Source organism: Dermacentor albipictus, chromosome 7 (genome assembly GCF_038994185.2).
Source record: "Dermacentor albipictus isolate Rhodes 1998 colony chromosome 7, USDA_Dalb.pri_finalv2, whole genome shotgun sequence".
Lineage (NCBI taxonomy): Eukaryota > Metazoa > Arthropoda > Arachnida > Ixodida > Ixodidae > Dermacentor > Dermacentor albipictus.
Window position 1 is genome coordinate 70,869,163 of NC_091827.1, and position 27,623 is coordinate 70,896,785.

At 47.0% G+C, this 27,623-nt stretch overlaps 1 protein-coding gene across 2 annotated transcripts; it reads right to left on the reverse strand.

Annotated features, from left to right (window-relative positions):
* Window positions 1-1,264: 1,264 nt before the first annotated feature.
* On the reverse strand, window positions 1,265-26,825 carry LOC135919709 (presenilin-1-like). 2 transcript variants are annotated; one of them, XM_065453566.1, is made up of 10 exons: window positions 26,540-26,825; window positions 22,152-22,417; window positions 20,663-20,804; window positions 20,014-20,081; window positions 18,692-18,912; window positions 17,649-17,747; window positions 15,923-16,015; window positions 9,015-9,206; window positions 5,277-5,389; window positions 1,265-2,520 (listed from the first exon to the last, which is right to left on the reverse strand). In XM_065453566.1, the coding sequence occupies exons 1-10, from the start codon at window positions 26,696-26,698 to the stop codon at window positions 2,365-2,367; spliced, it is 1,509 nt and encodes a 502-aa protein (XP_065309638.1). In that variant the 5' UTR covers window positions 26,699-26,825; the 3' UTR covers window positions 1,265-2,364. The 2 variants fall into 2 exon arrangements, with proteins under 2 accessions (XP_065309638.1, XP_065309639.1); XM_065453567.1 differs by lacking the exon at window positions 26,540-26,825 and adding an exon at window positions 26,295-26,496.
* Between the last annotated feature and the right edge of the window lie 798 nt (window positions 26,826-27,623).

Consider the following 27,623-nt stretch of genomic DNA (forward strand, 5'->3'; position numbering starts at 1 on the left):
GCAAAACCGAAACAAGATCGCGGCCGGCCAATCGCGGTCCCGAGAAGCGCGGTCACGTGACCAAAGCCGGCCGCAAGTAGCTGTCGCCATCTGTTGCACTGCCGTCGAAACGAAATTTCCCCGATCAATTCCTCCTTTTTCTTCATTCTTTGATTGAGCGCCTATAATAATGTACTGAGCGAAGAAGACTCTCCGTTGCGGTAATCAAACAAACGCAAAATGCACCGCTAAAATTGAGTGTCTGCGTAGTAAAAATTAATTCGGTCTGTCCGGAATTCTCTATATCGGGAAAACAACGCCGCGTGGGCCCGCAACGTGCCAAAACGATCTGGAAAGATCATCCGAACGCGTACCGAGAAATGCATCCAACACGCGCGAAGAGAGCGCGAAAGCTGTTTTTGCCAACACGCGTACTTTTCATTTGCAGGAAACTCCCAATATACACTCAATATATTGGCGTCTCCCACGCTAATATATTGCGTCTCCCAATATATATTAGCGTCTCCAATATATCAGCGTCTCCCACGCAGTCGCCTGACAGGAAGTACATCTTCTATACACGGCAATGTATTTAATCGGAATCGCTTAGCTTACACGCCACGTGTGTAACCTCACAAAACATAGCCGTGGTTCGCAGCTGAGCATAAATCCACGAGCATTATTGGGTGCGCCGAGATCTCCATGCAAGATAAGGGACACCGAGTCATCAAAATTGATCCGCCCATCCAAATGCGGCCCAGACCAATGCCAATCGATGACGGTTAATTAACCTTTCGGTACGGACTATCAATTGCACAGCGCCAGCACACAGGTTATGCATATTATACTTCGTTTTGCTTCCGTCATTGCATTTCGCCTTGTCTGGAGACGTCGCACAAAGGAAACAATCAGTTCGTTACGTCCAGCTCCACCACTAAGCACCTGACCTATGCCAAAAAGCCATTTCTAACCCTCGCGATGTTGCATACCGCAAACAGGCTTCCCAGCGCAGCAAGGGTGCGAAGCGGTGCAGCACAGTGCCGAACTTGCAGGCCTCGCATTATGTAGCGGGAAGCACCTCACGCGAATATCCGACACTGCCGTCCAAACGACGGCAGTGACTTGAGTTGCCGGGGCCCAAGGGCATTCGGTCGTCTGATTCACCATCCTTCCTTCTTTATTTGCTTTCAATAAGTGTTTTATCATCATCATCATCATCATTATTATTGCCTCACAACAGCCGCTGAAAAAATGGGAAAATATATAAATAAAAACGCAGTGAAACTGACGGTCAACATAGAAAATTTATTTTCGGGCATGACGAGACATATTCAGTAATACAGTAGACTTCTGCTAATTCAACTCTGGTTAATTTCATATTTCGGTTAATTCCATCCCGACTGAAGATCCCGGCTGGCGCCTTTTATTGCTTCGACCCTGAAATCAGTCTTTGGCAGACAATTCGAACCTGGCTGGTCATCAAACATGTGCCTGGCCCCAGTGGTGACCGCAGTGGTGACTCCAATAGCGACAAAGTCCATCTCAGCAGCACTCAGGGTGCAGTGAATGGGCCGAACAAACACCATCTCCTGTCAAAAAGCCTATATTCCGCTCACCCCAGAAACATATTGAAGCGAAAACAGTAGCTCACAATGAATGTCACTGTATTCAATGCACTTTTTTTTTTTTTTGCTAAAACATTGGGTGCACATTCAGTTTCTCCTTTTCTTTTAGGAGCTCTAATGTCATTTTTATTTTAGTTTTTCACTTTCAACCCCTCCAAAGTGGGTGTGCATTCAATTCGGAGAGTGTCAGAATCAGGCAAACACTGTCAGATCAATCACAAGTGCAGTTCAATACTCTTTTTTTCTGCCTCTTGTTTAATTTGTCCTCGGAATGATTCGACCAATTTCATCAGTCCTGTCAGAGTAAAATTAACGGAAGTCAACTGTACCCACTACACTGAGCCAGCAGTACTTCTAACAAAGTGAACTGTGGCATGTCACACAGAAGCATGCGAAGAATCATATAAATAAGCGTCACTACATTAAAAGCAGCATCTAGGGGCGTGGGGGGTAAACACAAAGGAAAGACCACTTTGGAAGTCCAGGAACGACGGAAGTAGTTGGCGGCCCGGTCTGTACATTCTTCTGGAGCATGGCGGCCGTTCACACGACACACCGCATCACAGCATGCTGTCAACTCAATAGTTCAAAGGGTGCCGTGTTCTCCACAACTGAAGACAAGCAAGATGTTGCAGCATGTGACTCGATTAGCGTTTTTATACGGTTGGGCAAAACACGCTGCCACTGCTGGGTTATTGCAGTGCAAGATGACTTATCGCTGCAACTCCCTCGTGCAGCGTCCTTTCGTGGAGGAGACCCATCATATAAAGACTTGCTCGCTCGCCAGGCTGTCAGCAAACGGCTGGACGAGAGACGACGTCGCAAAGTAGAAGATGAGGCCGAAGGTGATCGAGATTGGCAGGGCCGGGAGTGCCTTCTTGAATATGGCCAGCAGGAGCAAGGTTAGGCACAGACCCTGCAAACAATTGGGAGGAGAAACAATGCAGTGTGGGCGAATACCACAACCTCCACTTGCTCACCAGAAATGTGCTGAAGCACTCAGTATTGGCTGACTGCACTGAGCGATAACTAAAGTAATGTGCATAAGAGACGACTGGGCAGTATTAGCGCTAGAGTTTGTTGCTTGTGTCACGCCCTAGGAGTGGCACTGCCAAACAAAGCTTTCGGGGGTACGATCTCTTTCGTGCGGCCTGGCACCAGACATGCCGACATCTATGGCCAACAGTGTGTTCTCCAACTGTGCCAAGCACATTCTCTTGGCCTTAGCACTGGGGCAGAAATGCTGTTGCCCGTAGATGTTGATACATCTGGTGTCGAGTCAAGCACAAATTTCAAGAAGGTAGACGTGCCCCTAAATGTGACTGTTCGAGAATGCTGCTCCAGCGCCCCTAGTTACTACAGTAAACCCCCATGGACTCGAAGCTGTAAAAACCGGGGAATGTTTTAGATACCTGGAGTTTTGAGATAAGCAAAATCATGAAAACAGGAGCCCGTTGATTGCACACAGAGTACACGAAGCCTTTCTAAAATGCTGCCAGTAATGTTCTCAGTCACTTTCACGTTCATTGGTACCAGACACGTTACCGTCTATGCGCAACTGTGTTACTGTAACTTGTACCAAGTCAGACTGCTTGGCCCAGAGTCGAGACAATTGATCCTAACACAATACAGTCAATGACTGATAATTCAGACACTGATAATTTAGACAGGCTTGATTATTCAGACAGCCCCGTGGCACTGCCACTAGCTCCATAACCTTAATGTATAAGGACAACTGAAATTTCAGACACCTTACAGTGCGTCGCGCAATACTTCGAACTCTGACTGCACGATCGTGCGCTAAAATGGCCACTGAGGCAAGGAAAAATAGCGATACCTTAATTTTGAGACGTCAGCACTGTCGTTGGCCATGTTTCCAGTGCTCCGCAAAACCGACGCTAGCGATGCCTAACCAATCCAGTGGTCACCGATGAGAATGTACTTTTGTCTATCTGTAGCAACAGCATGAGAGTGATCGATATACGGGCCACAGTTTGTAGCAATGCCTCATGCTAGATTATGTGCCACTCTTGTCATCCACTGTTCGTGGCCGGCTGATCCTGTTGATAACGTGTTCAAAGCGTCGTTCTGACCACCGACGAAGTGCGAAGAGCATAAAAGGAAGCAACGTAAAAGGCACTGCTAGAAAATGACAACCCCAGAATGTCTAGGCCAAGGGTAAGCAAAGGTGTGCACAACAACACACATTCACAAACTTAAGCTGTATTTATGAACGATCACTTTCGAAAGATACTTTCATTTTCATGATATTTTGCATGACTAGCACTGAACAGGTTGATAGGCAGTAGCACTTCTGCACAGTGATAAGGTAGTGTGCTTGGCACTGCCCCAAGAATGCCGTCGCTCACAGACGCCAACGCATCTTGCACTATTACAGTCATGCGAAATAATAAAAGGTGTCTCGCAAAAGTGACGACCCGAGAATACGTCACACTGTTTTTGCCCACAGGTGGAACATAATCACTCATTTTTGGGTGAATCCGGAGACTACCGATTATTCTGACGTTTTTCACGGTCCCCGTCGAGTGTGAATTATCAGCCGAGGACTATTTGAAGCCAGTTACCTATGTACTATAACTGCTTTCAGACATCCAAAAAGCTGACACTGCTACTTTCTGCAGCGTTACGCATTCCAGACGAATTCACCTAGAAAACCGAAACTGAACTGCGGAACAGCGCAATTTGTCAAGCCTTTGGCAGGTGCCCACGAGTGATGCAGTGTTTGTGCCTTACGGTCACGCTGAAATGAAGCGAACGTCCTTATTGCTCCTGCTCAAAAGTGCCAATCATCTTGCTCGAGGTCAACAATAAATGCGCAGCGAACGTACTGATGCGTACTGAAAGTGTCCTAATGAGAGAGAGACAAAATCTCGGCTCCCAGATCACCGCTGCTATGCAAGCTAAGAAGCGGCAACAAGCAGCCGAGCAAGCACGCACCAGCAGCGATAGATCAAAAGAGTGGGAGAGATAAGCAGGTGAGCGCAGCTGAGCGGGACGTCTGGCTTGGCTAGAAAGCTGCCGGCAGGTGAGAGGCAAGAGCAAGCAACTCTGCTGACACCACCTCTTTGCCTTTTCCCTGGTGTTTTCATAGTTGAGATCTCGAGACATGCAGAGTTCGGTACAAAATCTTTTTAACCAAACACGTGAAATACACATGGGTTGACAGCACGGTTGGAAGAAAGTTTCAGCTTGACTAATATATTGGGTCATCGGAGTTAGTCTTAACGAGGGTTTACTGTAGTTAGTGCCGTTTGCCAATTCATCATGCCTCAACGTACCCTGTTGGTCAGCATAAACCATAACCAACTAGCCCTTTTCATTACCCTGTTGCAACGAAACAGACCGACAAGCTGCAGAGTGGACTTGGGTGACAAAATTCTTGCGCTATAGTTCGCTGCTTGGTGTCTTCTGTTATACGTTCAAATTGTGAAAAGAAACAAGGCAGGTGTTTGTTTATTTTCATTAATTCGCGTCTTTGTTAACTACTTGGAATTACTATCAAAAGCTTGATGATATGAACTATGTGCAATCAACGTGAATCGCATAAGATACTACATAGCATCAGTGGACAACATACAAAGCACAGCTGATGATGCAACAGTGTGCCACAGTACAACAGCGCAGCATGGCTACATCGCACGCCCCACTTACAATGAGGATGGCCACAAAGCAGGCAACAGTCGTGTTCCAGTCGCCATAGGACGACGCCTTCCCCACCAAGACACTGTAAAAGATGAAGTCGCCCAGGCCTAGCTTGACTCCCCCTGTTGAAGGAAGAGGGCAGGGTGAGCAAAAATGCCAAGTTCATTAAAAAATATCACAGTTTCACCACAAGGTCGAAGCAATGAATGTGATAGCAACACAAAGTGTAAGACTCGCAGTGGTAGTGGCAGTATGAACTGACGTAAACGTAAGTTGACTAACCAAAAACGAGCTGTCGTGCTAGGGGTCCTCTGTTTGAATCCTGCCACTGGACAACTTCATTTATGTTTATTAATCAAAGCCAACGTCTTTCTCAGCGACTTTGCCCCCACTGTTCCGTATTGGGTATGTTTCAAACCTCTTCCCTGGTCTGAACCCGGAGTTAGCGCACAGTCTTGCCAATACATATACGTAATTTTCAGGTTCGAGCTCTGTTATTGTTTCACACTTTTAACATTTAAGTTTGAAAACATTTAAGATAAAACGTACGCGCAGTTGATGTTTTGTTTCATGACATTTGCTTGCGGGCTGCCGTTCTCAAGATTCTAAGGAATAATTTTGTCAAGAATGTAAGGCCTGGTATGAGCAACTTTAGCAACAGAATGGTGTGTCAATATAGCCCGCACATTCTGCACGTGATGTAGCATGGCAAGGCATATAGCATACATATAGTGTCGAATCCACTTATAGCAATATTCAAGTCCCACAAAAATTCCATTGTTATATCCGATAACTGTTATAACCAGGTTGCAAGAAAAAGAAAATAAGAATGGGAATGGCAGAACTGTTGGGTGAAAACTATAATGGCAGGGAGGCCAATTCCCTTCCCCACCACCTTCCTCCATCCGGCTTTTGATTGTGTTTGACTCGTTTAGCTCTGCTTCCCACACTCCAATCGCATGCAACAAGCTGTGGCTGCAGGCGTTCAAGAATGACACTGCCCTAACTCCAAAGCGTGGTCACGGGCGGTAAGTGACATGTGATCTCCACCAAGGCATCGCTTTGGTAGCCTCAAAAGGGGCCTCTTAGAAAAAGCGAGAAGGTTGCCGCGGTAGCCTCTCAGCTTGAGAAATCCAAAAACGCTGGGGCGAGATCGCCACAAGCATCTCGCTACGTACTTCTCCCTGTTTTGCACGAGAAAACCCTATGTCGGTCAGCTTTGCTTGCTTTACGCAAAACCTGCAGACATCCTTCTCCAAGACATCAAGGTGCTCCACGCAGTGCAGCGGTAGGTCCCTCACGAAATTGACGCCCCGGGGTTTTGATCATCCGCTGGTTCTCCAGAGAGGACAACGTTGAGGCAGCCCACACTACCACATCATCACTGTCGCCACCACTGTTGCTGTTGCTATCCTATGTAAGCACATTTGCGACGATCGCCTAATCGGTTAGAAGCACCTCGTTTTCAAATCTATAGCAGTGTGCTTTCCTTTCACCAGTAATGTCACGCATTACCGATTATCAGCAGGTGGATCAGCCATCTTCTATTTCGGCGATGAGGAAAACGAGGCTGAGAAACGACATGGCCAGGAACAACTTCGACGCAACCAACAAAGACGAGCACGAGGGCCAGCGAACAATCTTAGAGCAGCACCCATTCACATTTCACGTTCACGTTTCTGACGGTGGAGCAGCATAAAGCTATGGGTGCAGCCCATTCGTGCTCAGAGGGGTGGAAGGGCGATGGGAGAGAGGCGCGCGAGGCTGGGGATGTGGAAAAGGCTGGAAAACAGCATGTGGCGCCGTGCAGCGGCTCTAATTTCTCTTTTTTTTTTTTCAAGAATTTTGAATCCCACTACGTTTTGGCACGGACACCCAGTATCCAGAATCCATCATTATAACCAATAATATGACATGGGGGCATTGTAGTAAGCAGGTTATTTCACCATAGAAAACATATAGAGATTGACCGTGCAGCAGCTTCTCGTTGTTATAACCTATATACAGTGGAATCTCAATAAACAGAAATCGTTTACACGGAACTGCCTCTTAAACGGAACACCATCTTCATGGTTAGTTGGTTTTGTATTCATGCAATTGTATTCAGCTTTCTGTCTCTCAGTAAATGGAACTCCTGATAAACAGAACCAATTTCCCTGGTCCCTTGAGGTTCCGTTTAAAAAGTCCACTGTGTTGTTAAAGCTGATGTCGTTATAAGTGGGTTCAACTGAACCTAAACATATATGGAACCTCAGAGCGATGGAAAAAATTCACTTGGAATGTCCATATAATTGCTATCGCAATAAAAGAAAAAAAATATGCCACTTTTTGAAGCATGAAACAAATGTTTAAGCAGGCTTAGTTGGTGAGAAAGCTTGAAAGAAAGCAGTACAAGATTACTAAGATGACAATACAGTAGAACACCACTGAATTGTTTTTTATGGGACCGCAAGAAAAAATCCAAGGACACCTAAGCCCTTCTTACGAGTTGTGAATGCGAAAGCATTAATGTTGAATTGAATACCACTGAGCAGTCCAAGTTATAAACTCCTCATGGGCAAGCGAGTGTGTTGAGACGCTTGGCATATTTTGATTTAGCCTTACCAAGACGCAGTTAGAACGCAAGCCAGAGCTTGCGCAGACACGGAAGGTGCAGATAACACAGGCCTCTGAGAGCGAAGGTGACATGACATCGAAGCGATGCCCCCTTCCCTCACGCAGCACTTTAAATGCTATCGCAGCATAATATGTTCCCTTTCTCCTGCTTTGCTCTGTTGCGGCCCGAGCCAGCAAGTGCGAGCCAGCGTCACGAGCACGCGAGGTGTACTCCTGACATGGCATCGCAGCCAATGGGAAATTTCACTGCTACAGACGACGCTGGCTTTTTCACTCGAGGGGCCCATTGGCGCTTTCGCATGAAAGGAAAATGTGTGATCCGGGAAACCGTAACATCCGATGTCGCATGCATTTCCCACGGTTTCTACCAGGGAAATTATTGAAGCTACTGAAATAGCACATGTGGGTAAAAACTGTGTAACTTGCCCTTCTGTAGCCTTGTGTGAAAAAGAGTTGATGGCTTTAGAAGGCACGGCCAATGCGCAATAGTGAGATGAAAAGCAGTATCATCTATGCACGGTTTTTCTTGTTTCGTTGCAGTGATCAGTATTAAAAAGCTGTCCACTGGCAAAATAAACTTTCTGTTATTGTTGTTGTTGTTGAAAGTAAAGCGCTGTGTATGTCCTCTGTGTGCCTCTCCATCTTTGTCAGATTCCCCAACTGACAAGCCCGACTGGAAACGCCCTTCAGCGAAGAGGTGAGTAAAAGCTGACCAGGTTGGTGTGAATTCATGGTAACACTGCTAACAGCCTGGCGAAGTCAAGGACAAAAAGGTGAGCAACACATAATAAGCTCTGAACATTAGGATTACACTGCAGGCTTTAACATCTCAAGACTGCACAGTGGCTTATGGGGGACATGCACGCACAGTTGAGTTCTGACCATCTGGGGTTCTTTACCACACATCCAAGAAATGGTAGCGTGAGCGTTTTTGCATTCTGCCCTTACAGGAACGTGGCCACGGCAGCGGAAGAATTAAACCTGTCACCTTCACATCCATACAACAGAACACTGCGGCCACACCGCAGCCGGTAACACAAGTGCTGATGGTGACAACAACACTAGCAGCACGTTGAAGACGAGAATGAGGGCACCCCGTTTCAGGACACAATGCCAGCCCCTCCAACTTACTCTCTTCTTCTTCCTGGTGGGGGAGGTCGCCAGCATTGTCGGTGGCGCCCGCAAGCGTGCCGCTGTTGACGATTGTGCTGCCACGCTGTGAGCGCCGCCGCGTCCGCTCTCCTCGCATCCGGGGCTGCTCGACCTCCACGGGGGGATCCGCGTCCCCGCCCTCTGCCAGCTGGACGGGGCTGTTGGTCGACGCTGCGCAATGGGAGGAAAAGCGTTACTGCACGCTCTGCTACGCTGGGTGACGGTCTAAAATTCGATGCACAGTCTGCCTACAAAACTGCGCAGAATCTGCCTTCTGTACCTCTGCTCTCCCAAGCAAATTTCCTGGTGGATGTCGATGGCAAAAGAAACTTACCCCTCCGTGACGTCGCATAAATGAGAGAACGTAGCTGGCTGGCACATTTGTACAGTCGACTTTCGTTATTCGACCCTGACGTGACCGACAAAATCAACTGAATTAGCCAGCGGGTCGAATTAAAGAAAATGCAAAAAAAGATTACTGCCAATTCATTTGGCAGTATGTTTAGCAGAGGAAACAATTCATTTGGCAGAAAATCACACCCATTGCATAGTTCACAAATACAAAAATCTTGAAGGATTGGGGGAAAAAAAATGCCCTCGAAATGCAAGTTAATTATACCTAATCATATCAACCAGCAAGTCAGCAATTAACACAAGGATTGCGATAAAACACAAGGATTGCCAAAACAAGGGTGCTTTGGCAATGTCTGCCAATGATATGATACCCACTTGCACGTCAATCTTACACAAGCGAGCAACGTATATCCTTGCAGAGCACTTTACTGACAGCCAACAAGTTATCTGTGCACATACGTGTAGCAGGTGCAGTGGCTTGGGGCATGTTACCTGCATCCTGAACAAATGCAATGCTACATGGTTTATGCACGACAGTCGGTGTACACTCAAGAATCACTGCATCGTGATCACTGCTGCACTTCAGTATCCCATTTATATCTGATGCATATATGCTGACTGATGCATATATAGCTCCGCGCTGTGGCACGTAATCCCACTGGCAACAAAGTGACTGTCAGAATGACACATGGGACAGACGGCAGGACACACAGTGGCACAGCGCTGACAGAAGCCTTTACGAGCTGTGAACCTACGTGCAGCAGGTGGAGACAGCTGTTACATTCTGACTGCTACCACGTACAAGATTTTGTCTGTCGCTGGCATAAATTCACTTCTGGATGGACTGGTTGCCAATGCAGGCAATTCCTTTGGTTGAATGCAATTTTTAACGCCCACACAGTAAAGCCCCTTTAATACATACCCACTTAATAAGTAATTCTGGTTTAAATATTAATGCAATGAAGCCCCGCCCAGTCACCACTGCACTTCACGTGAAGTACTGACTGAGTGCTTAGGTCGTAGTCACATACCGCGTGCCAAATGGTTAATGCCTGGTATTTACTTCATTTTTCGGCTCCTATGAGCCCGGAATCGGGGGAAATACCGTGCGCACAGACCACAAAAGATATGGTGGCTAACAAACAGTGGTCACCATCGGTAGTCACATCAAAACGTGGCGGCCAGGACGTTTCTTTTTTTCTGCTCTGATATCCTCTGGTGCTTCTATGGTGGGCGATGGCACCCCCATCTCCGACGTGGCGCTTGCAATGACCGTCATGAGGGCATTCGCAGAGAAGTAGGACCAGGAGGGGCATTCTGTAAGAGCCCACCCAGTGGACTGTCCATTTCAGCCGCTGATGATGTGGTGATTAGATGGAGCTGTGCTAGCGAGGAGGAGGTGAGCAGACCCAGCCAATCAGCGATGGTTTAAATGGACTGTCCACTAGGCGGGCTCTTGCAGAATAAACCCCCTGATGGAGAAACTGGCTCGCGGCGTTGTCGAGTTTGAGGATGCCGTCGTTGTTGCAAGGTGGCCTTGGCGGCAAATGAAAATCATCAATAGGACATAGTTCTTTTCTCGCGGGTAAGTCTATAGCCGCTCATCTGCCATTGTGGGTTAATTAGTACCTCGCTTAGTGTACACCTGATCCACGTTCCCTGCGAATGACGTATTCAAGAGGCTTTAGTGTATGAGCGTCTTAGATACAATGTTAGCTCAAGATAACAGATGATTTTAGATGGCCCCCTGAGAGTCGATGATAACAACATCTCACTGTAGCCCTTCCAAGTCTAACTCATTAGCCATAAGCTTTTTGTTTTGTGGTACAGTGAAGTACACTTATAAAGATATGAAAAATAATTAAAAATCTGATCGTTATAATCGATGGTCACTATATCCGGACTGCCGCAAAAGAAGAAGTTGCCGAGAATACCTTTGTAGCTCAGAACACAAATTTGCCACTTGCGCTAAACAATAGACATCGTAGAAAGTAGGCCATGAAAAATAAGATATTTCTTTATACCTCTAAACAGTGTGCCAAGCGTTAGGCGCGCTGAAATAATCAGAAATCTGCGCTTGCTTTCGCATTGGTTTCAGGTTTACAACCACGGTGTGCATCGTGTCCAGCTGCTGCCTGAACACTGACAGCAATCCTTTAGAGTGCACAAAATCAATGAGCAACTAAGCGAGGTACTTGTTAAGTGCCCCGCTTTTCTCTCTCCATTTCTTCTCTGGTCCCATATGCAGCACGATCGTGGGTGACGCGGATACAAAGCAGCTGGCACCATCTTGTGGCCTGCTGTCCCATTCGTGATTCTCTCTGCGGCTTTCGTAATCGGCGCGGCTGAGAACTTGCAGCGAGTGTGAACTCACGTCGGCACTTTTCGCCCCATCTCAGCATCATTGGTTCAAGGAGAACGTTCCAACGCAAGTGTCATGCTCAGTCTGCATGGCAAACGCCTTCCAGAAGGCAAAATTTTGACTTTTGTATCCATCATGTGGTCATAACATGTCATTATATATTAAGGCGAAAGCCTTAAGTGGTTTGTTACACAATGGCCTTGAAAAAAAATGTGGTGTCTAGTTGAGGGGTTAAAAAAAAAAAAGGCAACCACGTGACCTTCCATGAGCGAGTGGCGGGGGAGAGGGGAACGAGCAGCGCACGCAGACAAAAAAAACAGGTGCTGCGTTGCTGACGCGGCCGCAGTTGTGGCAACAGTTGACTGTGAAGCAAGAGAGATGTCGATGGAGGACGGTTGCCCGGGATTAGCGGATTGTGCGGTAGGCCTCGGAATTATGCTATGGTGGAGGATGCTCGCCAAGCGAGAAACGAGGCGCGACGTGCGAAGCGGCGGGAGCAAGGCCTTCAACCACGACTGCTGCTTTCCCCTATAGAGAGGATGCAACGTACCATATTTACTCGCATAATGGTCGCACTCGCGTAATGATTGCACCCCTGAATTTTGTCATCAAATTTCGATTTTTTTTTCTTTCCCATGTAATGATCGTACCCCAAACTTGTTGCAGCAATATGTTGTGTGCCAAGACCAGCTAATATTGATCGCGCTTACCATCTGTCGAATGGTACACGAACGACTCTTCAAGACAAACCAAGCAGTCTGCACGCACCAAACATTCTTAAAGTAGATGCCCCATTTCATCCCTTTCATCACTTTCCGGACTTCCATGACAAAAAGAGGTACTACCAAACTTGCCTTTATTATGGGTAGGATTTATAATGGTTGTGGTCAACAACAAATATATCTGATACGTTTACACTGATACGTTAAAAGTGTACCCTATTCATACGCCGACGCTTGTAACACAGCTAAGATATTTGCCCACCCTTAGCGGAAACGTGCCGTATTAGGATAGTAGTGAAGACAGATGCCGCAGATTTCACAGCATGCCGGCCATGCGTTTCTATGTCACTGGCAGCTAAGCGCGCCCATCTGTTTCTGTCCCCTGTTTCTGTCCCCTCAAAGTGGTCATGGCTACGTTATTGCCGCAAACTTGCCGATATTAACGATATTATTCATTACTGATACGTAAGAAGCTGTTTCAACGCACGTAATGTACTCACGAGAAGAAAAAAAAATCGTGTTCGGCGCGTTTGGCTTGCTCCGCCGGCCGCCATTTTTTTTTGTGTGTGTCCCGCATCTGTAGACGCGCTCTTAAAATACATCAACGAGTGCTGGCAACAAGGTAAAGTACCACCGGAATGGAAACATGCCGAGGTAACCATGATACCTAAACCCAACAAGCCCATCAGCGTGCAGAACCTTCGACCTATATCCCTAACCTCGTGTGCTGGAAAACTCTACGAGCACATGGTGCACAACCGCATGATCGACTATCTCGAAGACAACAAACACGTCCCAAGCACTATGTTCGGATTTCGAGCTCACCTGTCCGCGCAAGACGTGTTGCTGCAAATCAAGGAAAAAGTCATCGACAAGCTGGACACGCACAGCAAAAGAGCCATCCTCGCACTTGACGTGAAAGGGGCTTTCGACAACGTGTCACACGAAGCCATACTGCAGCACCTCAACGTATATAACTGCGGTGAAAAAGTATATAATTACATCAAAGCTTTTCTGAAAGAACGTACAGCCACAGTGGGGATAGGCAACTTACGCTCTGAGAAATTCGACATACCGCGAAAGGGAACGCCACAAGGCTCCGTCATTTCGCCGATGCTATTCAATCTGGCGATGAGCACACTACCCAAGCAACTGAAGCAAATAGAAGGGATTGGTCACGCAATATATGCTGACGACCTCACCATCTGGACTACGGGAGGGTCGACAGGTCAACAGCAAGACGCTCTGCAAGAAGCGGTTGACACTACGGAAAAGTACCTGGAAGCATGTGGACTGACGTGCGCACCTGAAAAATCGGAGCTCTTGGTGCTAAGGAAGCGCACAAGAGGCCGACAACTGCAGCAGATACCAGACCCGGTAGTAAAGGTGGGAGGCATCATGATTCCGCAGGTTACGACGCTCCGCATCCTCGGACTCCTGATTCAAAAGGACGGGGCCGGGGGAGCAGAGTTGGAAAAAATTCAAAGAACAGTGCAACAAATAACCCACCTTATCAAAAGAGTGACGAGCAAAAGCCACGGACTCAAGGAAGAAGACTGCACGAAAATGATACAAGCGCTGCTCACGAGCATCGTCACGTACGGGACCCCATACGTTGACATGAAGAACAGTCAACGAGACAAAGTAAACGCCCTCATCAGAAAATCATACAAAATTGCCTTGGGTCTGTCCCCCTCCACGTCCACAGCGAAATTACTCAAAATGGGAGTCCACAACACGTGGGAAGAGCTCGTGGAGGCGCACAACGTCAACCAACTGGAGAGACTAAAGCTGACAAGGACGGGAAGAGCCCTGCTGCAAGATCTGGGCTACCAAGTCGAGGATGAAAGGCACCTACCTCAGCGTATCCCACACGAGATCAGAGACAAGCTACACATATGTACCATTCCCAGAAACATGCATCCCGAGTACGACAAGGAAAGGAGACAGGCGAGAACACAGGCGCTCAAGCGCATACTCGAACGCACCAACAGCAAAGAAGAAAACGTTAGATATACAGATGCAGCTGCGTACAGTACCAACGACCGATTCGCAATCAGCGTGGTCGACGAGAAGGGCGAACAACTTACAGCCACATCCATACGTGCCAAGGACGCGAGCACAGCGGAAGAGGTGGGCATAGCCCTGGCCATCGCAACGTGCAAGAAGGCCATGGTTACCGTGGTGACGGACTCACAAGAAGCATGCCGAAGGTATATGAACGGAAGGATTGGAAAGGCAGCGCTTCAGGTCTTGAACACCACCAAGATAGAAGCAGCACAAATCCTCTGGACACCGGGGCACGAGTCTCTCACGGGGAACCAGGCGGCGCACGCCGCGGCTCGAGATCATGCACGCCGAGCCATCTCCGACGCGCAGAGAACGCGTACCGACGACTGTGAAGAGGATGAAGAACGCATATCCAAGAAGTACTCGGATATCGTGGCGCACTACAGGAAGCAGAGGCGTCGCTACCCGCCCGCGCATAAGACGATGAGTAGGGACCAAGCGGTAACCTGGAGAAGACTACAGGCTGGAACGTACCCACACGGAACACTGCTGCACGCCATGTACCCGGGCATCTACGGGCGAGACTGCAAGTTCTGCCCGCCGGACACGCCGAACACCTTGCGCCATATGGTGCTGGAGTGCAGAAATAACCGCGAAGTACCACCGTCATCATCGCCACCAAGCGATAACAACCAGGAAGAAGCGGATATGGAGGAAGAATCGAAAGACCAGTGGGAGGCTCTGCTGGTGACGCAAGACCTTGACAGCCAGCTGCGGTTGGTGAACAGGGCTCGGGCGGCGGCAGCGAGCCATGGCTACCTGGACTGAGGAGGCCACCCACCTTTGGGCTCAAGAAGCCTGGTCTCAAAATAAAGTTTATTTCTCTCTCTCTCCCGCATGAAACGCGGGACAAAAAAAAAATTTGTTTCTTTTCGTGGAAAATTTAACCTGCGTAATGATCACACCCCTGACTTTGCGTCAATTTTTCAGACAATAAAGTGCGATCATTATGCAAGTAAATACGGTAATTGTTTTCGGCTTGTGTTACATATTTGTAACACTTACTGGCACCAGGCATGCTGCACCTTTACGTAGTGCATTAAGTGCCCACATGTGTTGTTGAGGAGGTCGACCTAGAGCGCCACGCGTGTACTTCGCACTGCGGCTCGTTATTTCTTGCAAGAAGTCTGACTCGTCCGATCGTATAACTTAATGCATTACGAAGTGTGTTACATGTGCTACAGGAATGTGACATGCTGTAGAACTTTTTTTTCTCATAGCCCTTGTGCATAAGTTGATACTCCTAAGCCAATTCACCATTATAACCGATATGTCGTTATATTTAGTATCATTGGAGTGCACTGTAGCACAGCTTCCTGTCCTCACAAGGTCATCAGATTTAAAAAGCTCAGCAAAATTGTAGAAAGAGTGTGGCATACCTGACGAGACGTCACTCTGTGCACCTGGCTGGTTTTGGTTAGTGTAGAAGGGATCCCGGTCAGCCATTGTCACCACACACCACGCCATAGCAGCTGTTGCATGAGAGGACAGAAAAGGGGGTGACAAGTGTTAACCTTTTTCATTAAGTGACCAAGACAAGACATATGATCCATTCATGTTACTCACAGCATAATACAATGTTTCTTATGCCTATGTATATCTTTTTTGTTATCATTTGCTCTGTACAACTTTTCCCTTTACTTCTTGTTTTAAATCTTGCGTCATTATTTGGTACTTGTTCTTATACTATTTATGCTGTTTTTTCTTCCCCTTATTCAATGCCCTTCTGAGCCTTGTAAGGTATATTGAATGAATGAATAAATAAATAAATAAATAAATAAATAAATAAATAAATAAATAAATTCCACTTGAAGGACAACATAATACATTTTTAACAGATACTAAAGAGCAACACGAATTTCGTTGGTAAAGTGTTCTTTCAAAACTTTCCTTGCATTCTTTTTTGTGGAAAGAAGCTAATTATTATTACAAAATAAAAATTGGTGTGGATGGCACTAGCATCGAACTGAAATGAAGCGATTAAGTCCATATCGCCAAAGTCATTAGCAAAAACTCAAAGAAATTATCAGAACACTTTGACCTTTTTACTGCATTTAGCACTGCGCAAGACACTGCGTTTGCCATGTCTCTCCAGGACTGCTGGTTCACTATCCATGGTTGCATCGATAGCGACCAGGGATTCCTTGCAGCTGTGACAAGCATGGCTTTTGTTTTGCTTCAGTGCAAAGCATTCAATGTCACCATGGAAGCCATTGAGGAAGAAAAACTATTCTACTGTAGCCTATATGGAGATATCATACTCACCGGCTACATTGCAACTGACAATCGATTGCCTGGGGCCAACCCACTGGCAAAAAAAAAACAGTTACTCTGACAATAATGTGGCTCTCGCATTACTATAACAAAGTAAAGGTAATTGTCACTGGGAGCAGCCATCAGTCACGAGATCGATATATTGCAGCATTCATGCAGATTTTGTGCAAAGCAGAAGTGAGTGTTGCGATTTATTCAGCAAATAAAGGCGCGTTCCTGTCTTGCTTCATCCGATAACTCTATATTCTTTCCCCCCGAAATCTGAAGTAACAAGCTTTTACTCTTCTTCACTCTTGCAGAAGCCACAGGGCGACAGAGTAGCGCCGAGCTGCTTCTCCTGTATTATTCTTGTGAGCTTGCCAAAGGTACAAGGAAATGTCTTGCCACCAATAGAGATATTTACCGTGTGCGGTATTCGGGTAAACACAAGCGGACTGGGCGTTTTGCTGGATGAGTGGAGGCACAAACCGGTATGTCCTGCATGCTGCAGCCACCTGGTGTTGCAGAGCTCAATCAGAGAAACACAGAGCCAATACTGCAGTAACCAAGTGTATTCTACTTCGCTGCTGGTGTAAATTTGCAGAAGCAACGTAGTCTTGTTGCTGCCGAAAGTTTACACCAACAGCAAAGTAAGATACACTTGGTTACTGCATTATTAGCTGCGTTTGTGTGGTTGAGTTCTGCACCACCAAGTGGCTGCACCGTACAGGCCGCTCACGTTTACGGCTCTGCCCCTAGGGTAAAACACCTGCCTGCATTTACCAAAATACCGGACAAAGTGAAACTCTTTAATCAGAGACGAACATTTATTGGGGATGCAGGGATACTCACAGGAGTAGATGAGAGCAGGGAAGATGGGCTCATTACGCTCCTGCGCCGTCTCAACGAGAATCCGCAGTGGTCCCTTGGGGCACAGGACGGCGATCAAGTCTGCAGAGAGAAGGCAAGTTAATATTCTGATTCACTGGTCACAAAAGGAAGGCATGCAAAAGGCAGCACAACACCTGCCCACCCCTCTCGTGGGACGGCAATCCGTGCCAGCGGGTTGGAGTGATAACAGGGAATGAGGAGCACAAATGCTGGTAGCATGGTCACCTTGAAACCCACTGACCTCACTCAATTTATGTTTGGTGCAGACTGAGTGGTGAACATGGCAGACCTCACTGCTGCTCATTACCGCTTTCCTCCAAAAGGTCAAAATATGCGTCTCTACACGGCAGCTACTACGGCTACCCATACCCAAGCAAGCAAGTCAAACAACCATTGCCCAACACATTAACTTTGAGGAGTCCCTCAGTGATGTTATACTTGGCTAGCTGGTCACTAGCTATAAGTGTTAGCTATAATCGTAATAAATGTTTTCATTGGGTACATGTTGTCATTCCGACTCGGTTTGCAGCCATTCGGAGCTCTCTCAAAATTGGGTCCAGAGGAAGCCTGCTCAAGCCGATCATTCAGCTGCTCCAAACCAATTGAAGGAGCCATGTGAGGGGAATCCTCTGAGATATCGGTTGCACTTCCAACTCAAAAGTGAGAGCACCTCTGAGCAATCTAAGCTGGAAAGTGTGGCACACTGAATTAACCAGCTGGATTCTGAGCGCTCGATTACGACCAGCCTAATGTAAAGCACACTGCCAAAATGCTCCGTAGTGCTCAAAAGTGACCAGTAAACGGTACCATTCGCTCCCTAGAGCTCAATCCTAACAGCAGCAGCTGCTGAGGAGGTATACAGCAAGCACTGTATGCAGAGCGCAAAAGGTCTAGCACCACTGAGAACTCCTTATCCTACAGGGTACAGTTCCAAGTGGCAAGAGTACAGGTTGCAGAGCCAGCACTTCAGCACAAGGAACGACTGAATGGTCGTGTGACCTCACCCCAGACAGAGATGACCCCGAGGACGACCCAGGCGGTCCAGTCGGGAAGGTACTTGATGAAGACGAGTGCCATGAGTGCCGACACGAGGATGAGGTAGGCCTGCTGAAGAAGCAGGGGCCCCTTCCAGTGGATGGAGATCATGCCAACCACGCCGAAGTTCCACATGGCAAACACCACCGTTGGGTAGTCCATGGGCACATTGTACGCCCGCAGCACCTCCCTGCCACGTGATAGTGAGGAAACATTATAGCAAGCTGAGGTAGATGGGTAGCAGACTCAGTAACAGACTCAGTAGCAGACAAAGCGCGCTTTGCAACAGGCTGCTGATCACAGTGCCACTCCAGCTGTCATGGCCCAGAAAAGCGGTTAAGTTACGCTGGTGGCACACTTGCCCATCTAGCCACTGTAGTGATGATACAGCGCAGCAGTGCACAAAGACGGGTGAAACCTTCCACCAGCACCTAGCTTTAAATTTGCATATTTTAAGACACAAGTTGTGAATTCACTATCCCCATGTCATATATATTTAGAATCTGCAGAAAATTTGCTATCCATATGTGCAATAAAAGAGAATGCATTTTTGGATTTCTTGCGACCCTTAAATGGTCAAGTCAAGCTAGATGAATGGATTATTCGTCTAGAAGGCTATCATTGTTTTCTGTGTGCCAATATACAACCTTCTTGTGTAGCCAATTGCCACCGAAGAACCCACTCCTGATCCTCGATTTGATATGCCCGGGCCAACACAGAGGAGTTGCTGTAATCATCACGCAACCTGTCTCTCTGCTGCTCTTTTGTGAATCGGCCAGTGCCGACGTCACGTGAAAGGTACCCTAGTTGAAAACAGGTCGCACCACTACAATTTTTCCATTCTCGTCATTTTTCGCACCACAAATGACAACTCCTTTACTACAGAAGCTTAACCTTCCAATCTAGCTCCACTTAAATACTTTAAGTGGAGCTAGATTGAGACTGAGAGTGGAGCTCCCTTTAAGTCACTGAGCTACACTGGAATATGAATGACACTGCAATGGAAAACTCCGGATTCATTTTGAATAGCTGGGGTTTTTAAAAGCACACAGCATCTTTCTGCCATAAACATGCACCCGCTTTCTGTCATGAATTCTTCAACGAGCACTGGCAACCTGATACATGTGCAAGTTTGCATACATCCCCTGTCCAATGGTTCACAAGTAAGCAATCTGTGGCAGCATTAAGCTTGCCGGAGGGCAACAGTGAAATTGACGAACGATCAGTAAAAGCTAGAAGGGCCTAAACATCACTTGAAAGTTACGTCAATTTCCATCTCCTGTCAACTTACCCCAAAAAGATGTATGCGAAGAGGAAGACCAACAGCAGTGAGGAAAGGATGAGCCAGCCGTGAATGACCTGCATAGGACAAGCGTTGTGTTGCACAGGTAAAAATTTAAATGATCACACAATATATGAAGCAAAGAAAAGACCACTAGCATGTTGAAACGATATGCACAGAGTCATCCGGTTCACAAACTGGACTGAGAGCAGGTGGCACCAAGCACGAGTAAACATCACTTTTCCAACTCTCACAAATCAGACACACGAAGCATGCGCAGTGTCCATAGATCACGAATGCACCTGCACATTACGAGATAACCACTATGCCATGGTAAATGGCACGCAACTAAGACTGAATTCGACCTAATGCTTTCAGCATTATTTTGTGTGGTTATGCAAAGCTGAGGTGATGAAGTGAGGTTAAACTGCAGCAGTAAACACAGACTGCAACACACTTTTGTGTGGCAATGAAAAAAAAAATGAAACAGGAGAAAGACAAGAAAATAGACATGCTACAACAACCTCAGCACATATGCCAAGTTAACGTTGACTTCCTGCATGTCTTTTGCCGTGACAGCATCATCAGTGCAAAGCCACTTCTGTCCGAGCACTGTTGTGCCCACCACTAGAGCTCTGCAGTTGTAGAAGACACCCACCTTGTAACAGCGGAACTTGTACAGGACAATGAGCAGGATGGTCATGACCACAATGACACCCATCAGGATGAAAGCATTGGCAAAGGACTGCCAAACCTTGGTGCCTGTGTCCACTGTCTGGTCGGTGAATGGCGTGTACACCCTGAAAGGACAGCCGTGCACATGTGCAGCATGGCAAAAAGGCATCAGCTGTCAATGAGACGGGAATACAAACTAAGTTCTAATTCGACAATGTTAAGGGCTCGGTGTCGCAAAAAAAATCCATTGTCGCCATTGGACGTCGTGTTGCAAGAAGTCATTCCGAACCACAACCATGCAGTTCCTTCACATGGCGCAGAGACGTTACTGAACTAATTTAATTCCTCAAAGTAAACTATGCCAGAAAAATTGTGAAGTGTGACCTAAACACAACACACAGACATGATAGTGCCAGAGTTTAATTTGAATATGTACCAGATAAAATAATTCTGTTACGTGGAAACTCAAACACAAACTCCTTTTCCATTCACAGAGTGACGCGGTACGCTCGCTTCCTTGCAAAAGCACCATCGCACTCACCTCTATGCATGGGCAAGAAAGCTGCGATCGCCAGGAAGCGACAAGTAGAGATCTTTGAATGCTATTGCGTTACACTCTTAGAGGCGAAGCTTAAGCATCCTCTAAGTTTTTACTACACTAACAGAACAAAAAAGTATGCTCCAGGGCACTCCGAGTGTGATAACCACTGGGCACACTCGCTCAATATGTCTTCACGTTTTGTTAAGCTTGCCTTACCTGTGCAAACACTGTGCAAGGGGCCATGTTGGTTGGTGCATGCAGTTATGATATCTATGGGCAGAGAACGCAAGCCAATACTTTGTTGTGTGAATTACTCTACCCGCCATAAGTGACTGTGTGAAGGCTGGTGTAATATGTATAAACACCAGATGTTAAAAGGAGCCATGGAGAGTGCAACACAAATGAAAGTACTCTTCCACACGACCTAACATATGCACTCGGATGCATTTAGACATCCTCAGCAGCAAAACACGGAGATGAGGGCATTTTTTTCTTTTTTCTTCAAATACAGCAGACTTTCATTAATTAGGCTCTGGTTGATTAGATACTTCAGTTAATTCGATCCTGACCAAAGGTCCCAGCTGGAGCCCATGCATTTCTATGGGCCCAAACTTTATTTCGATCCTAAAATCAGCTATCGCTGAATAATTCCAACTTGACCAGAAAGCCTGCATGCTCCTGGTGCCTCTGGTGACCCCAATAGCAACCCCTTAAAGGGTTAAAATCAATAAACCTTCTCCACTGGGCTCATAGTGGGAAGTATGGCTATCAACGTTATTAAAAGCCTTTGATCAAAAGTTGAGCTGCCTTGATGCCAGCACTCTGTGTCCTCTAGTGCTTTTTTTCGCTAACATTGAGCGCTGTTTCAAATATAAAGTTTGAAGACCGCCCAACTTAGCCCACATAAAAATGTTTCGAGCGGGGCACTCACAGGTAGGTGTTGGTGTGCCGGTAGAAGTTGATGGAGCTGATGGTGGCCACCACGACGAGCATGCAGAGCGACACCGGCACGAACAGCTTGATGACGTGCTTGGCACCGTACTTGAGCTCCTCCTCCTCTTCCTCGTCCCCACCCTCGCCACCCCACGACGGGGCCCGGCCGCGACCAGTCGCCATTGCAGTGCCACCCGCATCTTGCCCCTCGCGGCCAACAGCTCCACCGGAGAAGGCCACTTCCACTTCTTCGTCACCTGTCGGCTGCACAGAATGGGAGACACTTCGCAGTAAGAGACAACGAACAACTTCAGCAGGTTCTGTGCAACTTTTTAGCACCTCACCATGATAGGGCAGCGTCCTCCATGATAACTACTACTTGCACTGCCAGTGAGTTTGCATGCTGGCGCAGCGCATTACCAGCTTATGGTCCTTAGCCCCAGAGGACTCAGAGGAGGCCGCATTATTGCTGGTTGGTAAATGTTGAGGGCATAATAGCATGGTCTGATTAGCAATAACTTTTCTTTTTTCCCAAGCGCCATGTCAGCTGTTCTTCTCACGAAATTAAAGACAGTCGCACGGCTTGTCTGCGAGAAAGTAGAACTGAGCACTGTCAGTTCTCGGCCACGGCTCACAGCAATGCTGCACGCAGCCTCGCTTATCATGCTGGTGACTATACTGAAGCAGATCTGCGGGTATTGTTGGCCATGTTATGTGACTGCGTGTGTGTGTTTCTTTAAGCATTTTGCAACCTTGTGCAGTTACTATTGTGACTACAATGCACATTGAGATGAAACTTGAAGCTGCCTTTAGGAGCCAACAGCGGATGACACGTGACTCACTGGGCTCGACATGTGCGCATCGACGGTGAACAGCCTACTAGTGTCTCCAACTGCTTTCCCTTTGGTTGTTTATAAAATATATTTATTATAATAAAACTGAAAGTTGGGTGAGTCTGTAATGACTCATTCTGCAACTGAGGATGCACAAAAGACAAAGGGCATGGGTAGAGTCTTCATGATAATTTCTTAAAACTGTATTTCCGCTCTGACCATTTGTCCTTTGCCAGAAAGGAATGTGGAGTAGGGTGTCAGAGCGTGGTAATAAAGCAGTAGGAAGCAGGAGTTTTGTTTCTCTGCTGCTACCCTGATGGTTATGGGAATATCTTTTACGGTCAAAATTACAGCTGGATCCAGGTAACGTGGCCACAACTCTTCAGCTGTAACCAGGATCCCAAGCGTGGGATCCTGGTTACAGCTGAAGAGTTGTGGCCACGTTACCACAGTTTTTTGAAGGACTTTAATCCCAGGAGACTCGAGGTCAACTCTCTGCCGGCAATGTTGCCAGCACCTTCCATCATCCCTGCTAAAAAGAAAAAAGTATGTTCCCATTTCTTTTGTAGTTTGTAGTGTTCTGCATTGCTTGCACAAGAAATCAATATCTAAAAATAATAATAATATACCGCTACCTGATCATCAGCCATGTCGTAGCGGGGGACTCCAGATATGACCACCTGGGGCTCTTTAACATGCACCTAAATCTAAGCACACGAGCGTTTTCTTGAATTTCCCACCCATAGCCCCTAGTGCAACTGGAATTGAGCCCTCGACCTGATCAGTGCAATGTCACAGGCACTAGGCTACCATGGTGGGTGATATAAAAAAAAAAGTTCTTTAGATATGGTATATAACTCCATTCGCCTTGTCATTTGTTTTCAGCTGCTTCAAGCACTGCGGTGTGGCAAGGGTTGAACTTCCTTTAGAAAAGAAGGCAAGAACCTCTCATAAGGCACAAATCATGCAATGTTGGTTGGTTAATTCGAGTTTAATGGCACAAAAGCAACTAAGGCCATGCTGCGCCAGCCACAAGACATTTAGAAATCAAATGTTAAAGCAGCGAAAGCTGCGTTACTTTAGAGTTTGCATAAAAAAACGGTTTCTTCTAGGAAGCTTAACAAGTCGGTGAAGGGCACAAGCGGTTCATCTTTGAGTATTGAGGCGGGGTGTAAAGGTATGTGTAAGTTATAGAGATTATGTAAAAGCTTCCGTCTCTGTGTTTCAATATGTGGACATGTCATAAGAATGTGCATTACCGTGAGTGGTTCATGGCACTTTTCGTATGTTGGCGGGTTTTCGTTTTGAAGTGGGAAATTGTGTGTCAGGTGTGCATGCCCGATTCGGAGTCTACATAGGATCACCTCATAGAAGCGTTGCTGGTGACTGCACGACTTCCACTCGCTAAGCAGGGGTTTTATTGCATGTAACTTGTTATTTATACAAGAGTCCCATTCTAGTTGCCACTTTGATGCCAGGGCCTTATGAATCGCTCAGATACTGTCTTTGTATGGAAGTGTTGTTTGCGTTATACCTTTGTGCGCTGCCATGATTGTGCATCTATCTGCTGCTTCATTTTCTGGTATCCCAACATGGCTTCGGACCCAGCAGAAGCGTAAGGTTCTTCCGTATTCATTATAGGCCAACATGTTTAGGATATCACCAAGTAGGCATTCAGACGCCGAGTTAAGGTTTAAAGCTCTGAGTGCGCTTAACGAATTGGTATATATGATAGCATTCATCTGCTTGTCACTGGTAATTTCTTTTACTGCCGTCCATATCACAAAAACTTCGGCGGTAAACACTTAAGAAAAATTATTTATCCGAATGCTATTTTGCCACTTTTTCGTTACGATTCCGACACCTACGTATTCTTGTGTTTTAGAGCCGTCAGTGTAATATTCCGTGTAGTTTTTATATTTTTCTTGAATTGCTCAGAACTCTTGTATTATGTGTTCTTGTAGAATGTCTTTTTTCTTTAGATGTGTGAGTGTCCAGTCACATAGCTGTGAAAAGTTGTACCATGGGGGGCAAATCATGCAGTGTGTACCCATGACTTGGCCAAGTCATGTAATGCGTAGAACTGACAACCAGTAGGCTATCACAGTGACATAATGAGTGACAAGGGCACTGTTGCAAATGATGGAGAAGATTACATAATGTGGAAGCATAGGATGAAGTCGAATGGCAAAGGATGGGCAACAGGAGATTGCTGGGAGAGCCCTTTATCCTGCAGTGGAGAATTGGGTAAATTAATGCATGCTTTTTGGATCACTGCATGCTGCTCTATCCCTAGAGCTTACAAGCAGGTGCTCACAACAATCCAGGACAGGTCATGGTGACATCCAAAAAGCTGCGATGGAAAAGGTCAAGGTACATATGCAGAAACCCGGGACACTTCTGGTAGTAGGCTATTATTGCGAATTAAGGTCTACCAGAGACACCACTACAGGCACATGCATTCAATTCACACATAGTAAGTGGAATTATGGAATTATGTGGCATAATCTGTGTTTAATGTGCACAAGCAGTGTGCCGGGCTGCAGTACAATACCCAACAAGCGCAACCGAAATATTGATTTCACTGCCAAGTTCAAATCTTTAACAACGGCTAAACGTTCAGTGCCATTTCTTTTCCGGGGTGGGTATAAGGCCGCTGCACGTCACTATTCGTTAAAAGCAAGTTCTAGCAATTGTACGGTTACGCCAGTGTTTCAACTGCCCTACTGACGCAGCCTTTCAGTGCTTGAGCGATCATTGCGCAAAGCTTGTGCGGCTGCATCACCATTAGCATGCCGCGCCAAAAACTAGCGACAGATTCGCTTTGCGCGAGAGCACCGTTTAGCGCTGCACTGTGCGTCGTTGACACACATGTAGTGCAACACTGTTCAGGCAAAGCAGAGACATTACGCGGCGCCGCGAAATCCGCGACATTCAAAAAGGAATCTTTTGAAGAGCCAGCCAGACGATCACGAATGTCACTGCCGATCTCTGTACACACGTGCGAACGCACAATCCAAGGTTTCAGGAAACCTCAAGCTATAACAAACGCTACTTTGCCAAGCAGCGAACGACTCCGCGTTAAGGGTACTCGTGATTTCGACGACAACGTGCGGAAAACACCACCTCTACGCAGTGTTTACGCGGGCCCGATTTCTAACGTTGATCTCTGACAAGCCAACGCTTTTGTGGGCCGTTCGACGGAGAAAACAAACATGTAGGCGCACTGATAACACGCTGGAGTGATCGCGCTGTAACCTCCGCACATGGCGGGTACGCTTCGAGTGTCGGGCGACGAATTTTTTCACCTCGATTAAACGATCCTCCTCGACAGCCTCCATGGCTCCTCCGATCCGCAATCACGAACGAACGATGAGCCGACGGAGAAAGAGGAAGACGAAGCCGGGCGGTACAAACTCGATCGTGCCGATACCGCCTGGCCTTTATCGCGAAACAATGGGGCGATGCCAGGCATCGATGCGAAACCTCAGCGCGAGCGAGAGGGATTCCAACTGCTGCGACACACACACGCACACGCACACACAAAACACACCTGCTGAGAGTGGCCGTCAACGACATCGCGACGTTTCCGGCTCAGCCGCGGCGGATCAAACTTGACGGGCGCGGCGTTCCTCCCCAAGTCTGCGTACGTCGACGTCGGTTCCATCAGGCAGAGGTACTCGTTCAACGATTCAGAGTCAGTGCCGAGCATAAAACGGCTTTATTTAAAAGCGATTTCGGGCGGTTCTCCCGTTCGCCATTGATGAAAAGTAAATAAAAATAACGACGAAGGTTGTCCGGCCTGCTGCGGACTTCCCAACACTTCCCAAAACGGTGGTGTAAACTTCCGGCCCGCGCGGATGTGTTTCCGGCTTCGATAAGCCGATGGCGAGACGAAGGTAGCCAAGCCGCAGCCATTGGTTTATGAAGTTTATGAATGAAATTAAACTTTTTTTTTTCCGATTTACGGTAAACTTTGCAAACGTTTCTCGGAGCTTAACCTATAATACTTGTATAGAGCCCATGCGGGGCAGTAACAACATACTACTTTTGAAATAAACGAAGTGAGTGTGGTCATTCCTGCAGTTGTAGAAAGCGACCTCTTCATTCATATGTGCCACAGATCATGTTCATTGCGTTCCAGTTTTAAGGGACTTTCATCACTGTGATGGGATATCCAATAAATCCAGCGATTTTTCGAGGTCAACGGGTCTGAATGAAATTTCCTGAATGCGCTCGTTTGCACGCTTCCGTCATTTCTTTAACACGTCGGGCTTGAGAGTTGCGCAGATTTTTTAGAAACGAATTTCGTTCATTCCCTCGTGCCACCTAAAGCCCCTCCCTACTGATACCACGCGTGAGCTGACGGAGGGGCTTTAGTACCACCTGCCTTGCCTGCTGCTCAGCTACTGGCCACATTGCGTTATGATGAAAAAGGTCGTGGTGGGAACGAATGGCAGACGACAGGGCCGAGGAGTCAGCGAGTGAACAGCTTCATCTCATGGCGCAGTGAACTAGTGTTTGGCATGGGAAGTTGCTATCGCTAAAAGTTGCGTTCTGTGTGGACGGGCAATAGATGGGGGGCGAGCGTGTTGCGTTGATCGCTACACGAACTTCAGCCCTCGCCATCTGCACAC

Excerpts from the sequence above, each read along its gene's own strand:
- LOC135919709 (XM_065453566.1), bottom strand. The coding sequence starts at position 26,698 with ATGCTCGGCACTGACTCTGAATCGTTGAACGAGTACCTCTGCCTGATG. Across the intron at positions 22,418-26,539 it reads TTGACGGCCACTCTCAGCAG|CCGACAGGTGACGAAGAAGT; the intron begins GTGTGTTTTGTG and ends CATTCTGTGCAG. Across the intron at positions 17,748-18,691 it reads CGGGGTCATCTCTGTCTGGG|ACTTGATCGCCGTCCTGTGC; the intron begins GTGAGGTCACAC and ends TTCTCTCTGCAG.